This window comes from Meles meles, chromosome 7 (genome assembly GCF_922984935.1).
Source record: "Meles meles chromosome 7, mMelMel3.1 paternal haplotype, whole genome shotgun sequence".
Classification (NCBI taxonomy): Eukaryota; Metazoa; Chordata; class Mammalia; order Carnivora; family Mustelidae; genus Meles; species Meles meles.
The window spans coordinates 132,900,316-132,917,630 of record NC_060072.1 but is presented as its reverse complement, the minus strand read 5'-3'; the positions used below and the strand labels follow the sequence as shown (position 1 = coordinate 132,917,630).

At 39.5% G+C, this 17,315-nt stretch overlaps 1 protein-coding gene across 1 annotated transcript in view; it reads left to right on the top strand.

Moving 5' to 3' along the window:
• The window catches only part of C7H10orf67 (chromosome 7 C10orf67 homolog), a 152,697-nt gene that overhangs the window by 96,491 nt on the left and 38,891 nt on the right, over positions 1–17,315 (top strand). Inside the window, exon 11 of the mRNA XM_046013431.1 lies at positions 17,008–17,067. Coding sequence (XP_045869387.1) covers positions 17,008–17,067 — 60 coding nt within the window. The remainder of the gene's footprint in view (positions 1–17,007; positions 17,068–17,315) is intronic.

Sequence of the window (17,315 nt, the reverse complement as noted above, 5' to 3'; positions counted from 1 at the left end):
GGGTTGGGGGGGAGGTGACGTCAGCTGGTGTTTACATATTTATATTAATTGACTCGATTTTAAAGTGAAATGTATTTTTCTAATGCACTACTATTACTATCATATGAACTTTTGTAGTTCACAGTTTGACAATAAGGATCCCCTGTTTCACCTTTCCATTTGGTACAGTCCTCCTGCAGACTAACCTGATGTATTATGCACATTGACTTTAATTGTCCTCTTTTTCTCTTTTACATCTTTCACTATAGTGAGGTAACTGGACTTCTTAAAAACTGTCTTTAAAGGGCTTTGTAACATTTATCGCACGTAAATGACCAAACAGAGCTTGCCGAAGGAACTTTTTACATCAGTCATTTATCTTATCTAATTAATCATACTTATTTTTTGAAATCTGTGTCATTCGGTGGGAACGGCACACGTGCTTCACACAGTGGGGTACACAGCGATAAACTGAGTGTTTAGCCAGTCTGAAAAGCATGATAGGAACATCGCTGTTTGATTTCTATTTATGAAAGATTTCACAACATGAAATTTGTATTTGTACAGCGTTTTGTGTAAAGTTTATTTTTTGATATCTGGGAAACATTTCAGATACTAAGGTTTCACATAACAAGGTTAAATTGGATTCCCGGGGCTTTTGCCCCTCCCCCTCCTTGGATAATTAGTTAATTAAGGTTGCACCCAGTAACTCCTGGGCTTCCACGGGCTAACCCGGTCTATGCTAACAGAACATATGGCGTGTGCTTAGATGTGCAGAAAGCATCAGGACCCTCTGTGTGGGAAGTGGGACATGGATAAGCTAATCATGTTCCCATTCTTAAAGTTCAGCTAATACAAAGCAATTTGTACAGCCTAAGACTTCAGTGAAAACTCTAGAACCTAATTCTTCTTTTTAACATTTAAAAATTGTCAGGTGAAATATTTTTTGCAATAGTTTTGCAATTATCTTATTCACCTTGCAAGCTAGTAACTTAATAAAAAAAATATGAGTATAGGATAGAGAATGATTGTTCTAGATCTCTTGTAGTATAGGCTAGGTAGGTGAGGAAAAAAATCTTTTCTTTCTGAAATTGGCCATTGCTCTCCTATGCAACGCTCTTACTTGATTAAATTGCACACGAAGTTTAAAGTGAACATCATCAGGGAAGAAAAAAATAAAATATGTTTATTGTTTCATTATTTCGTGCTTTTTAACTCTGGCCTTGCTTGGTAGAGCAGGCAGTTAAGAGCTCTGCAGAGCAGTATGGGAAAGCCAGCATTTGGCTCATTGTGGATCTGGCCACACTGGTTGGCTGTTTAATACAGAGAAAAGATCTCCTGCGCATGTGCGTGGTCTTGGAGGTTGCCAAAGGATACTCACTGTGTTTTGATAGATTTTGTTGACACAGAAGAATTTTCCTTACTGTACTAGATCTTTCTTCTATCAAGTAATTTTCAAATGTAGAGATTATTGAAACCATATACTCTACTTATTTATTTCAAAATCAAATTCTTCATTTACCACTAAAAAGAATTCACCTTTAGATTCTGCTCTCAGAGACCAAAATTGGCAAGCTGAGTGATATATTTAGAAGTCAACTGAATGGTGGCTTTTGCTTTCTACGGTAGCTTATTCTGAGTAGTTTGATGATAAATATGTTCAGTGTATTTGGAAGTGAAAATATTTTAGTGAAAGTCATATTCAGTATTTGTTGCACAAATGAAAATGTTTTTTTATTAAGAATCACATAATGGGTTTTATGCTTTGTCTTCTTGTAGTGTTCTTGGGGAACAGTTGATAGCATTTTATTTATAATTTGTTGATACTTCAGTATAAATTAAGGACCCAATATACAGTTGTGGGAATCAGGAAAAGATAAATTTGAGACTGGTATCAATTTCTGTTCTTCCCTGGTTACTCTCAGCCAGGGTCAGTTGCTAGGTCCTGACCACATGTGGTATCACCCCAGGAGGTAACAGAAGTGTGACATTCAGGTACCCACAGAGCAGCCATCTTGGGCCCCTCCCCCCTCACTGCATGGTGTTGCTTTATTCCATTTGCTTGGGTTTCAGCTGTGGGTTTCTCTCCAGTTCCCACTGGGAGCTGAGGCCAGTCTTGAACACCAGGTCATTTAGCCCGAGTCGTGATACGGCCTAGACTTGGGTCTTACCCCCGTGAACATCTGACTTGCTGTCGCCCATTCTAACTGCCATTATTGCATGTACAAATTCTGCTGCTTGGTGCCATGAATTCTGTCACAGAACTCACTACCATAGGACTACTTCAATATGATGCTGGCCAGAGTCAAGCCTGAGGTAGCTGCACCTCCCTGAACACTGGGATTGGACTATTGGTCACCCCCTTTGGATCTAACTCTACCAACTTATCAGTTTCTCTAGACCTGAGCACTTCAGGCCCAGTGTCCCCCAGGTCCCAGCTTTGTCCTCATTCCCTGGGATAATTTTACAATACATCATTTTTTTTCTCTTAAGGAATATAATTTCATGGAAGATGGTACTTGAACTTTTCTTCATTTAATTTCCCTTTGTTTTCTTTTCCTGTAGTCTCTGCATGTTCATAAAAAAAACCCCTGAACTTATTAAAGTTACTCATTTTCCTTTATGTATTCATTTAGTACATATTGCTTTTAACTTGCATATCTGATCAACCTGAGATAACCAGTGATATTTCACTGAATTGATTTAATGGAACCAAACCCAAAGAGTTCCTTTTTTTAAAATTTAATTTAATTTTTTTCAGTGATCCATAATTCATTGTTTATGCACCATACCCAGTGCTCCATGCAATATGTGCCCTCCTTAACACCCATCAGCAGGTTCAACCAACCCCTTACTCCCCTCCCCTCCAAAACCCTCAGTTTGTTTCTCAGAGTCCACAGTCTCTCATGGTTTGTATCCCCATCCGATTTCCCCCCAACTCACTTCTCCTTTCCATCTCCCCATGTCCTCTGTGTTAATCCTTATGCTCCACACATAAGTGAAACCATATGATACTTGACTCTCTCTGCTTGACTTATTTCACTCAGCATAATCTCTTCCAGTCCCGTCCATGTTGCTACAAAAGTTGGGTATTCATCTTTTCTGATGGAGGCATAATACTCCATCGTGTATATGGACCACATCTTTATCCATTCATCCATTGAAGGGCATCTTGGTTCTTTCCACAGTTTGTTGACTGTGGCCATTGCTGCTATGAACATTGGTGTACAGATGGCCCTTCTTTTCATTACATCTGTATCTTTGGGGTAAATACCCATTAGTGCAATTGCAGGGTCATAGGGAAGCTCTATTTTTAATTTCTTAAGGAATCTCCACACTATTTTCCAAAGTGGCTGCACCAACTTGCATTCCCACCAACAGTGTTAAGAGGACTCCCCTTTCTCCACATTCTCTCTAACACTTGTTGTTCACTGTCTTGTTAATTTTGGCCATTCTAACTGGTGTAAGGTGGTATCTCGATGTGGTTTTGATTTGAATCTCCCTGATGGCTAATGATGATGAACATTTTTTCATGTGTCTGTCAGCCATTTATATGTCTTCTTTGGAGAAGTGTCTGTTCATCTCTTCTGCCCATTTTTTAACATGATTATTTGTTTTGTGTGTGTTGAGTTTGAGGAGTTCTTTATAGATCTTGGATATCAGTCCTTTGTCTATAGTGTCATTTGCAAATATCTTCTTCCATTCCATGGGTTGCCTCTTTGTCTTGCTGACTGTTTCCTTTGCTGTGCAGAAGCTTTGATGAAGTCCCAAAAGTTCATTTTCACTTTTGTTTCCTTTGCCTTTGGAGACATATCTTGAAAAAAGTTGCTGTGGCCAATGTCGAAGGGGTTACTGCCTCTTTCCTCCTCTAGGATTTTGATAGATTCCTGCCTTACGTTGAGGTCCTTTATCCATTTCGAGTTTATCTTTGTATGGTGTAAGAGAATGGTCAAGTTTCATTCTTCTATACATAGCTGTCCAATTTTTCCCAGCCCCATTTATTGAAGAGAGTCTTTTTTCCACTGTATATCTTTTCCTGCCTTGTCAAAGATTATTTGATCATAGAGTTGAGGGTCCATATCTGGGCTCTCTACTCTGTTCCACTGGCCTATGAGTCTGTTTTTGTGCCAGTACCATGCTGTTTTGGTGATCACAGCTTTGTAGTAAAGCTTGAAATCAGGCAGTGTGATGCCCCTCCCTGGTTTTGTTTTTCTTTCTCAACATTTCCTTAGCAATTTGGGGTCTCTTCTGGTTCCACACAAATTTTAGGATTGTTTGTTCCAGCTCTTTGAAAAATGCCGGTAAAATTTTGATCGGAATGGCATTGAAAGTATAGATTGCTCTAGGCAGTGTAGACATTTTAACAATGTTTATTCTTCCAATCCATGAGCATGGAATGCTCTTCCATCTTTTTGTGCCTTCTTCAATTTCTTTCATAAGTGTTAATGGAGTACAGATCATTTACTTCTTTGGTTAGGTTTATTCCCAGGCATCTTATGGTTCTTGTGCTATAGTAAATGGAATCAATTCTCTAATTTCCCTTTCTATATTGTCATTGTTAGTGTATAAGAAAGCAACTGATTTCTGTACATTGATTTTGTGTCCTGTCACATTACTGAATTGCTATATGAGTTCTAGTAGTTTGGAGGTGGAGTCTTTTGGGTTTTCCATATAAAGTATCTTGTCATCTGTGAAGAGAGAGAGTTGGACTTCTTCTTTGCCAATTTGAATACCTTTTATTTCCTTCTGTTGTCTGATTGTTGTTGCCAGGACTTCTAGTACTATGTTGAACAACAGTGGCAAGAGTGGACATACTTCCTTGTCGTGTTCCTGATCTCACAGGGAAGGCTGTCAGCTTTTCCCCATTGAAGATGATATTCACTGTCAAACCCAAAGAATTCTTAAGGATTGTTAGGTTATGCAACTTTATTAGGGAATCAAGGTACAGTTTTATTTAGAATTTTAAATACATTGCAAAGGATCTCCTTCACCAATTTCAATGTGGGATCCATCCCTCTGTTGGATATACAAAAAAAAATATATATATACACACACACACACACACACACACACACACACACACACACACATATATATGAGAATATACATGAATAGCATAACATAACTTAATATAACATGTGGCTACCTATAACAATTGCCATGAAGTGTTATGGAGTTCAGTGAATCCATTGGTTAAAAGTATACTCATGGTGAGTGCACATTCAGTTTTATGCCACCAGAAATTTTTTTAAAGATTTATTTATTTTAGAGAGAGAAAGGGAGAGAGCATGAGCAGGGTAGGGGCAGGCGGAAAGAAAGAGAGAGAATCCTCGAGCAGACTCCCCACTGAGCACAGAGCCTGATATGGGCTCAATGCCAGAACCCAAAGATCATGCCCTGAGCTGAAACCAAGGGTTGCTGCTTAACCAGCTGAGCCACCCATGCTCCCCTCAGGCCAACAGAATTGATTGGCATGAGCCTGGACAGCCTAGATTGTAATGCTGGTTAAGATACATAACATTTCTGTTGGTTTACATGAAATAAGGCATGAACATATTTTTTAAGTTAATTGCTTATGTTAAGATTAGGAAGACTTTAATATACAGTTTTAGATTTTTGTACAACCATTGGAAGAGCTAGGACAATAAGTATTAGGAAAGCAATAACAACAAAAAGATTTCAGACTGAAGCACCTAAATAACTGACTGATAGGAGATCAATAAGAAGTCACTGCAATTTTTAGGAACCTTTGACAATTTCCTACCACATAGCTCAGTCTCAGTGGTGAAGATAGTTTATCTTAAATGCTCTCCAAAAAGTCATTATGAAACTCATAACTGTCCATTCATCTTGTTTCAAATGCCCCTAGATAAACTTTTCCAATGTTTCCATCAAAAATACAGTCCTTGGAATTCCTCACATGTTGTATCCTTTAAAAATTTTAAAGTTTAATATATTTTATATTAAAAAAGATATAATTTGTCATAGGACATTTGACACTTAAACCATTTCTGGACATTTCCTTTCTTAATCTTTTTTTAAATATTTTATTTATTTGACAGAGAGAAATCACAACTAGGCAGAGAGGCAGAGAAAGAGGAGGAAGCAGGCTCCCTGTGGAGCAGAGAGCCAGATGCGGGGCTCGATCCCAGGACCCTGGGATCATGACCTGAGCCGAAGGCAGAGGCTTTAACCCACTGAGCCACCCAGGCGCCCCTCTTAATCTTTTTTTAAAGTAGGATCCACACCCAGTGTGTGGCCTGAACTCACAACCCTGAGATCAAGAGTCACATGCTCTACCAACTGAGCCAGCCAGGCATCCCCCCGGAGCTTTCATTTCTTAATGTAGATCTACATGATCTAAGTTTCCATCTGCTATCATAGTCCCTCTTCCTGAAGAACTTCCTGAAGAACTTTTACAGCTCTTAGAGTGCAGGTCTGCTAGCAATGCATTCTCTCTCTGTCCCTTGATTGAGCTTCTTGAATTTGTGGTTTGATGTCTTTCATTTAACTTCTGCCCATTATCTCCAATTATCTCTTTTGCTCCATTCTCTCTCCCTTCTCCTCTTAAGACTCCAGTTACACATATGTTAGACTGATACTGTCCCACAACTCTTGGATGTTCTGCTCATCAATATTTTTTTCTAAAGATTTTATTTATTTATCTGACAGAGAGAGAGAGAGATGACAAGTAGGCAGAGAGAGAGGGGGAAACAGGCTCCCACTGATAAGAGAGCCCAGTGTGGGGCTTGATTCCAGGACCCTGAGATCATGACCTGAGCCAAAGGCAGAGGCTTAACCCACTGAGCCACCCAGGTGCCCCTCATCAATTTTGAACTATTTTTTTCCTCTTTGTGTTTTAGTTAGGGGAATTTCTTTTGTCCTACCTTCAAATTGGTGAGTCATCAGAGAAATTCTTCATTTTTTTTTCATTTTTTAGAGATTTTATTTATTCATGACAGAGAGACAGAGGCAGAGGCAGAGGGAGAAACAGGCTCCCCAAGGAGCAGGGAGCCCAATGCAGGACTCAATCCCAGGACCTGAGCCAAAGGCAGCTGCTTAACCATTGGAGACACCAGGGGCCCAAATTCTTGATTTTTAGTGTTATCTTTTTCATTTCTAGTATTTCCATTTAACTTTTTATATATTTTTTCATCTTTCTCCTGAAATTCATTATTTATTATCATCCATGTTGTTAACCTTTTCTCCCAGCTTCTTTAACATTTCAATTATAGTTATTTATAGTTATTTTAAAGTCCCCATCTGATAGTTCCAAGATCTGGGTCATCTTTGAACCTGGTTCCATTGATTTCTTTGTCTCCTGAAAACAGTTTTCCTTGCCTTTTTTCTGTCTCATAATTTTTTTTAAACTAGAATATTATAGAATATTCTATAATGTTGATGTAATATAGTGTATCCTCCATTATGATATGTCACTTGGTCATAGTAAACTTTTCTAATACTGCCCCAAGCTGGATTAGAACTTCAGGTGAGTACTTTTTTGTTTGTTTGTTGTTTTTTGTTTTATTTAAAGATTTTATTTATTTATTTGACAGATAGAGATCACAATTAGGCAGAGAAGCAGGCAGAGAGAGAGAGGGAGGAAGCAGGCTCCCTGCTGAGCAGAGAGCCTGATGCAGGGCTTGATCCCAGGACACTGGGATCATGACCTGCGCCAAAGGCAGAGCTTAACCCACTGAGCCACCCAGGTGCCCCTGTCTCATAATTTTTGATTAAATACCAAACATCCTGTGTAGACAAGTAGAAATGGAAGTAAATAGTATTCACATCTGGAAATGGCATTCCTCTTTTTATATCAAATTGTTATGGTAAGGGGTTGAGTCAATCTAGCCACAAGTTGAATTGAGTTGAGTTGGTGGTTGCTGTCCTTCTTCTTGAAGGACTGCAGCCGTGATACTCCTTTTGTAGTGGGTATGTGCTTGGAGTGGGAATGAGAGGAAGAGAATACTTTTCTCTGTGAGCTGCTCCTCCCTCGACTTCGCAGAATCTGTCCACTTGTGCCACAGAGGAAGTCTTTATGTTCCTATCCCTCCCTCAGTAGTAGTCAGCTCTTGCTTGGTAATCCATAAGTGAGGAAGAGAGGGTTCTCTCTTGTTCTAATTCAGACCAGCCTTTGGGAAGTGCTGTGTTCCTGGGCCTCAGAGGTGGGCTTTCTCAGGACTCCTGCCCTTCCTGCCTGTGGTGCTCTACCTCTGCCTGTATCTGAAGCTGACCTTGGGCAGGAGTTTCCTGTCCCTCCTGCAACAGTTGAAACCTCCACTTGGTATTATTACAGATTCTAAGGCCCAAGACAATTGCTTACCAGGGAAGGAAAATGTTTCTTTTGTTTTTTCCCTTACCATAATATGCCTTCACCAATGCCCTGGAAGCAAGAAGCTTTGCTACTCTCCCCAGCAGCTGAAAGTTTCTCTTTCCTAGGAAGGAATGCTCTGGGACTTGGTGCCTTACACTTCTCCACTGATCACCTTCTTTGAGTCTGATTGGCCAGAGTTTGCTTCCCCTCTCCCAGGGACTTAAGACTTTTCCTTCTATCTCAGGGAAGGTACTTTCTCTTAGCATCTGCTGGTCCCTTCCTGAAGTCTGCACCATCAACAAGTGTCTTGCCCTGCCCTCAATAACCCTCCTGAGCATCTGGTAGGAGATGGGATAAAAAGCTAAGAGTGAGTGTGAACTCCCCTTATAATATGTCCCCCCAGCTAGTTCAAACTGCTCTGTTAACCCATTCTTGCTCTTCAGTGGTTCCATACATTTTAGCTTCTTTTTCTTACCTGCTTGTGTTGCAACTGGTGGGTGCTGCCCCTGCTGTAGGTGAGATGGTGCATCATATCTCCCATTGGAAGGTCTTGCAACTCTTTGGAATTCATGCTGCCTGGTTGTGACCTTGGTTCTCTGATGGGTCCCAGAAAGTCTGTGACTTTGTAGTCTATCGGGATTTTTCTAGTAATTAGTATAGCAGTGGCTTTTTTTTTTTTTTTTTTGGCATCCTATGTGGGATGCCAGAAGTCTGAATTTTTTTAATAAAATATTCATACTTATAATAAATTTTCTCAATAAAGAAATGTCAAAGAAGAAAGTAAAGAAAAATCCTGCCACCCAGAGGTAATTATTAAAAACTCCTTGTGACCATCCTTTCAGACAAATCTTGATGCAGATTTGCACATAACAAGATATGGGAACACCATTCAGTGTATGTAATAAATTACATACGGTATTTTACTACATGGAGCTAGCATAATTTACTTAACCAACTTCTGTCAATTTAAGAGTGCCTTCCAGAGATATTGTTTCTATTCTTTGGCTATTATAAACAAGGGCTTCATCATCTTTAGTAGAGACATTTCCATCATGGAAGAGTTTTGAGTACAAATTTTTAAGATTAGTTTGATAGAAGGTTTATATGTAAAGTCTAGGATGATCTAGAGCCAGGGGAGGAGGTCTCACCCACATAAACTTTTGTCCTGAGATTTGCATACAGCCTGGATCAGCCTGGATTCTGTAGGGCTTTGTAGCCCCATCATCTGCCAAGATGTCTGAAAGCCCCCTGGCAGACAGGAAGTGGCCCCCTTGAGGCACATCAAATGGGCCTTGGGCTGCATCCAATGAAGACTTGTCCTATTTTTGAGAGAATTCCCTGCTGTTAGAAGAAAATTCACTGGTGATATATGTAGATAAATGTTTTATTTTTACTTTTGGCTTATTCAATGATTAATGCTAGCTTGCATACAGTCTCATATTTTATTTCAATATTCTGAAATCCCCAGTTTCTTTTCTCCAAGTTGTCAGCACGCAGACTGGTTCTCCTCTCTTCCTGGGCTTGTCATTCCCCCCACTCCTCTACCAACCAGCATGCACTGGGACATACTAGTGTTTAAAAAAAAGGAATGTTAATGTAAAAGGCAAGATTAATGAAATTTTAGGGGCAGAAGATGATCATTCTTCATGATGAGATTGTTTTGATAGTAATATATTTAATGGCTTAAAGGAGAGAGAGGCAAAGAGGCAGGAAAACCCACAAAGGATGGCCAAAGTTTCAGAAGAAGGATGTTTGTGGAAATTAGGAGAAAGAAGAGAATGTAATGGCTCCCTCAGGGACAAGAAAAGGAGAAAGTGGATCTGATAAGAAATATGGTTAATCTAATGGTGATTAATAAATAAAATTTCACATCTTCTGTTATTACAAACCTTGCTGTTGATTCCTAATTTAGAAAGTTAGCATGTTTTTAACATGTTTTCAGTGCTAAAAATGAAGAACAAACTTAAGAATTATAATCTCTGTTACAAATGAACCTGATTTCTTAATTTTATGATTTTTTGATTATATACAAATTCAACAGAAAATGAGAACCACTTATAACAAATTATTTCTAATCACAATTTTTGGTTATTTTTATAATTATTCAATTTACATTTTCCCCTATTTAGGAAGTTATCTGCTTTTCCATGAATATTACCATTCATTTTCACCTCTATCTGTTGTTTAGCAGTCCAATGTTTGCACCTGTCAATGAAGCAGCCGCATAAAGACCAGCATGCGTATTCCAGAGAAAGTGGAATGTCAGCAGCTGACAAAACAAAATGACGGTTTAATGTGCACAGAGCCAGGATTCAATATAACATGCTCTAGTAGAGTTGAAAGTTCAACTTAAACTGGAGAGCAAACACTCTAGTCTACATGTGGTGCTTTTTTTTTTTTTTAAATGAAAAGAGAAGCTATCTTAGTCCTTGTAAGAGTATTGTCTTTTGGAGAGATTGAATAATTATTTGCTTTATAGAAGATACGGTATAGCAACAGTCTTATCTTTAGTTATTAAAGAGTTGATCATTATGTGAGAGGCAGGAAAAGAGAGCCTTGAAAAATTGGAACCCGTTTTTACTATACGTGAATGTAAACAGTCTTTTTGATAAACTTTCAATTATGGATATGACTTTGGATATAGTGAAGTAAATAAATACAAAGGTCTTTCTACATGGGAATTTATTTGCTTTTACCAGATTGCTTTCCTAACTTTTTGTGGATTACTTTTTAAAATTTGGATTAATTTTTTTCCCCATAAGCATACTGGCAAGTGCCCTCCAAAGCTTGGAATTGGTACCCCAGTGATTTCCTCTGTCCATTGTTAACCAAATGGCAGTGAACAAGCTCCGTACTCCTTGTGCCTGAGGGAGAGAGGCAGTTCCAGGGGATTGTGCCCTTTGAGAACAAAAAAGTGGAAAGCTTCTAAAAAGTGCACGCCTCTGTCCCTTTGGTCATCTTCTCGGTTTTGAATCCACAGCAGGCTAATGATAACAAACACTTCCGGTTTTTGTTGAATTAGTGTTCCTGTATCTTAGGCTTTGTTTTTGTTTAGCTTCCTGTCACATGAGCCACAGGAAGACTGAGTCACCCTCCCTAGTAGTAGTTGGTGGTTTCTTCTAGGGAGTTTGAGATAGCATGTCAACAAGTAAAGGAGCATTTATTTGGGTAGTTCTAGGGCCCCAAAGGGCTCTCCAGGACTGTGAGGACCGATGGAGTAGGAGTTAGAGTTTTGAGAACTAAGGTAAGAGCAATGGGTTAGGGTTCCAGGTTTGAAAATTCCCTATCAGCCACACCTGGACACAGGCTTCATCCCAGACCTTCTGCTTTTTCTCTCTCTGCAAATTTTATGAATGGCCTTGTCTAAGTGTTCAGCTTCAACTAAAATATTGGTGACTCCGAATTCTATATCGAGGATTAACCCCGCTCCCAAATGCCAGGCCCTTGTCTCTGTTGCCTATTATATGTCATCATTTGAATGTGCCCTGGGTTTCTCAAACTCTAAGTATCTGAATCCAAACTTACCAAATTCTTCTTCATTAAATAAGAAAAGAATACTAGCATACAAAATTGTCTCTTCTCCGATTATTTTTTTTTTTCTTGTCTTAGTGAATGATAACACTGTCCATCTAGTTGCCCAAATAAGAAATTCTAGGCAGGTGCCTTCTCACTCAGAGTGCCCTAAATTCTGCCTTTTTCAAAATGCCTCTCAAATGCGTCCCTTCTGCTTCAACCCTGTCCTGTTTTCTGTTGTATCTTTAGTTCCTAGAATGCTTCCTGTCACAAAGTAAGAATTCAGCAAATATTTAGTGAGTGAAAGAACAAAGAGAACAAACAGCCATTGGCTCCATAAGAAATACGGTTAATTCAGGGAATGGACAAAATATACATTTTTAAAATAAATATATTTGGGGAAACATTCATGAGAAACTTCTCCATTAAGGAGGGACAGGCGGCTATGGGAAAGGAACAGTATAAGGAAAAGAATAATTTCTTGAAAGTAACAACAACAACAACAACAACAACAACAAAAAGACAGCAGTGGGCAGGGCTGAATAATAAAACTGACACAGCTGAAGACCCAGATAATAATCTGGAAGAATGATGACTCAGTTGGTTAAGTGTCTGACTCTTGATTCTGGCCTCTCAGGGTTGTGAGATCAAGCTCCACATTGGGCTGCTTGCTTAGCACTGAGTCAGCTTAAGGTTCCCTCTCTCCCTTTCCCTCTGTCCTTTCCACCATGCTCTCTCTCTTTTAAATCAATCAAGCAATCAATCTTTAAAAAAATAATCTGGAGGGGCACGTGGGTGGCTCAGGGGGTTAAAGCCTCTGCTTTCGGCTCAGGTCATGATCCCAGGGTCCTAGGATTGAGCCCCGCATCTGGCTCTCTGCTCAGTGGGGAGCCTGCTTCCTTTCCTCTCTCTCTGGCTGCCTCTCTGCCTACCTGTGATCTCTGTCTGTCAAATAAATAAATAAAATCTTTAAAAAAAAATAATCTGGAAGATTAAGTGAACAAAGTCTCTTAGAACATAGTGTAAAATGGCAGACAAATTTTGAGAAAAGTTAAACTATGGAAGATGAATCTAAGAGATCTAATACCTTTCTAATAGAGTTTTCAGGAAGCAAAACAGGTACAATGGAGGTAAGACAGCAATGAAAGAAATAAAAGAAAATTTCCATAAACTAAAGCAAAGAAACATTAAGGTTCAGATGGGAAAGCCCCATTAAGTGCTAAATGGGATTAAAAAGAAAAGCAGAGAACCTGTTGTATTTCATCAAATCTCAGATGCCAGTGGTTGTAAGGCACATCCTTATTTTAGGTACCATGAGCGAAACTGTTGCCTATTAAATTATGATGTGCATACCAGTTATAAGGCATCTCAGTTTCAAAAATGTTAAAATATTGAGTGGGACACAAAATATGTCTTAGAATTGATGAAAACATCAGGTACATCCTGGTGAGACTTTAGGTCTCTAAGAATTAAGAAGAGAAAAAAACCCAGTTTATCTGTAATGGAACAAAAACGAGAAAACTAATTTTCTCATTGGCATCACTGGTTGCTACAAGAAAATAAAACAAAGTTTCAAAAGGGAAAAAATTTCGAATCCTAATTCTTTTTTTTTTTCATTTTATTTATTTTTTTCAGCGTAACAGTATTCATTGTTTTTGCACAACACCCAGTGCTCCATGCAAAACGTGCCCTCCCTATTACCCACCACCTGTTCCCCCAACCTCCCACCCCTGACCCTTCAAAACTCTCAGGTTGTTTTTCAGAGTCCATAGTCTCTTATGGTTCGCCTCCCCTCCCCAATGTCCATAGCCCCCTCCCCCTCTCCCAATCCCACCTCCCCCCAGCAAACCCCAGTTTGTTTTGTGATATTAAGAGTCGTCTATGGTTTGTCTCCCTCCCAATCCCATCTTGTTTCATTTATTCTTCTCCTATCCCCCTAACCCCCCATGTTGCTTCTCCATGTCCTCATATCAGGGAGATCATATGATAGTTGTCTTTCTCCGATTGACTTATTTCACTAAGCATGATATGCTCTAGTTCCACCCACGTCGTCGCAAATGGCAAGATTTCATTTCTTTTGATGGCTGCATAGTATTCCATTGTGTATATATACCACATCTTCTTGATCCATTCATCTGTTGATGGACATCTAGGTTCTTTCCATAGTTTGGCTATTGTAGACATTGCTGCTATAAACATTCGGGTACACGTGCCCCTTCGGATCACTATGTTTGTATCTTTAGGGTAAATACCCAGTAGTGCAATTGCTGGGTCATAGGGTAGTTCTATTTTCAACATTTTGAGGAACCTCCATGCTGTTTTCCAGTGGTTGCACCAGCTTACATTCCCACCAACAGTGGAGGAGGGTTCCCCTTTCTCCACATCCTCGCCAGCATCTGTCATTTCCTGACTTGTTAATTTTAGCCATTCTGACTGGTGTGAGGTGGTATCTCATTGTGGTTTTGATTTGTATTTCCCTGATGCCAAGTGACGTGGAGCACTTTTTCATGTGTCTGTTGGCCATCTGGATGTCTTCTTTGCAGAAATGTCTGTTCATGTCCTCTGCCCATTTCTTGATTGGATTGTTTGTTCTTTGGGTGTTGAGTTTGCTAAGTTCCTTATAGATTTTGGATACTAGCCCTTTATCTGATATGTCGTTTGCTCGAATCCTAATTCTTATATCCAAACTAAAGTCTCAACTGAGTATATAAGAGAAATAAAAGTATTTTTGAATATGTGAAACTCAAAAAGTTTACTATATGTGGAACCTGTTTAAAAAATTATTCAAGAACGTAGAGAGAATCCAATATGCAGGATGATAAGAGTGCAAGAGGAAGGAGAAAGTCAGTGTGACTCAGAAGGAAGGGGAGCTAGAAAATGAAAAGTCGAAACATTAGAGCGCACTGGGAAGAGCCTCCTTTCAGTAGCAAAGTTTAGTTACAGGTTCACTTACAGTCTTCTCTGTGGAGCCAATTATACTTCTTGGTCCTACAGTAAGTAAGAGCTACAGAAATACATTTCACTTTTTAGAACCAGGCTGTGGACAAAGTGTGGGGTACCTAATTATAGTTTAAGAAAAATCCTATAGGGCACCTGGGTGGTTCAGTTGATTAAGCGACTGCCTTCAGCAGTCCCGGAGTCCCGGGATCAAGGCCCGCATCGGGCTCCCAGCTCCATGGGGAGTCTGTTTCTCCCTCTGACCTTCTCCTCGCTCATGCTCTCTCTCACTCTCTCTCTCTCTCAAATAAATAAATAAAATCTTAAAAAAAAATAAAAATCCTATAGACATTAACAATGTAAAAATAACATGGCTTCCAAAAACTGGAAGGTTGAGAGAGAGAGGAGTGTTAGGGGGGACAAAAGATTAAATAAATTTCCCATCTTTCACAGCAGGGAGTTAATAAATCAAAATATGTAAGTTCATATATTTCGAAATGATAATAAAGGCAAGTATGATATGAGCTAAACATTTGCAAATTAAAAAAAAAAACAGGCATCTGAGGGAGAGACAGAAGGTAGAAGGTAATGTGAATGCTTTAAATTCTTAATCTTTATTTGTGGAGAAGCCCAAGTCAATAAAGGCTGTTATTTATTTACAATAGTGATGAGAAAAATGAAAACAAAACACAATGAGCAAACAAAACTTTAGCTTCTGGGAAGTGAGAGTTTCAGGTTCGTGAATGCTATTTGCAGTTTGTTTTAAAAAATGCATGTATTATCTATTACAAAAAATCTAAAGTAATATGAGGGACGTCTGGGTGGCTCAGTTGGTTGAAGGCAAGCTTTTGATTTCGGCTCAGGTCCTGATCTCAGGGTCACAGGATTGAACCCCTAAGGGGCTCGTGCTCAGCATGGAGTATCCTTGAATTTCTCTCCTTCCAACACCCTCTGCTCCTCCCCTCCACTTAAGCACGCACATGCTCTCTCTCAAATATATATATATATAATCTTTAAAATAAACTAAAGTAATATGAAGAAATCAATGGGTTGGTGTATAGAAATAAACGATAATGTATGCGAAGTGCCTGGCACAGAATCGGCACTCAATAAACTATAGCTTTTATGGCTGTTACTACAAATTTTGTTGTTTTTTATTTGTGGCAGTTGATGTCAGCTGTGTTCTCTCTGTTCCTTCAGATATAAATAAAATTGGTTCAAACCCACCTTCTGTGCTTTGTGGCAGCCTAGAGCATGTCCCAGGCTTTTCGCAGATGCCCATGGCATCTTCGGGTGGCTGTCTCCATGTCTGGCTCCTCCTTCCATGGAACTAAGTTAGTTTCCAAGTTCTCTTTCCCATTTTGTTTAATCAGAACTTGAATTCAATCCAATTCTGCGATGTCTACTAAAAAAACCCACTCTCAGGACATTTTGCCTATGTAAATTTGAGGAGATTGAAGAAGGGAAGGGACAGTGACCAGGCATCAGCAAGATGCCATTTCAAATTGAATAGTGGCCATCACCCCTGGAACTGGTCACTGGCGACGTTACCACACCAAGCCTTGTGGCCTTGCCTTGTCTCTCTCCCTCGCTTCCCAGTCTTTCTAATTACTCAGGGGAGCTAGCTCTAAGTTCCTTTTACTTTATTCTGCAGAACTCTCTAGTTCTGGACCTGTCACTACACCTTCCTGGGTGGGGCCTACCTCACCAAGGCAGGCAACAGGTCTTTTGGGCCTGTTGAGTCACAATTCAAGGCCTTTTGGGTCACAGAACCCACCAGAGAGGTAGTGGTAGTAATAAGGAGCCCCTTCTTCTGTCTTTTGTGTAGGAACCCAGAGATAGCTAATCAAGCGGATTTTTATATTCAGAAGTTTTCTCTCCATCATCCGCTCTTATCATCAGAGAGATAACAGTGGTGAAAAGTCATTATAATCATCATTTAAAATAAAGTTTTCTTAAAGCTTGTGACTTCACTGATTAATAAAAAAAGTATGATAGCAAAATTTGGCCAATATATGAGTACAGAGACATGCACTTTGAAAAGATGGTATTAGGGAAGTTGGTTTTAATGGGCTGTGATCGCACCGTTGCAAAGGCAATGTACAAAAGCCCTGGACTTCGTACAAGAGAAGGCCAGGAAGACCCCTGTGGGACTATGTTTGCATATTGTAAGGCTCAGTTGCCTGTCTTGAAGCTGCAGAAAAACCACATCTTTATGCACTGATTTGAAGTGTTATATTTACGTTAGTTTATTTTCACACCAGGTGAAGCACGCAAAACCAGCTGCGGTGCAAGAAGAAAAGGTGAAATTGCCAGTGGCTAAGGTATATTAAGGACTAATATGACCATTACTACTGACATGCTTACTGTTTATATTGATGCTGACTATTCCGCAAAAGTGGCAACGACTTCGAAAGCTACACCGAGAGTCAGTCTTATGAAGAGACAAAGGACCTGATTCCCACTGTAGTCTGATTCTGGGGTACATCCCCATTGGATCCAACGAAATCTCTCTTATTCATGATATGCCTCCAATTCCACTGTTAGAGATTCATTCCTTTTCCTAAACTTT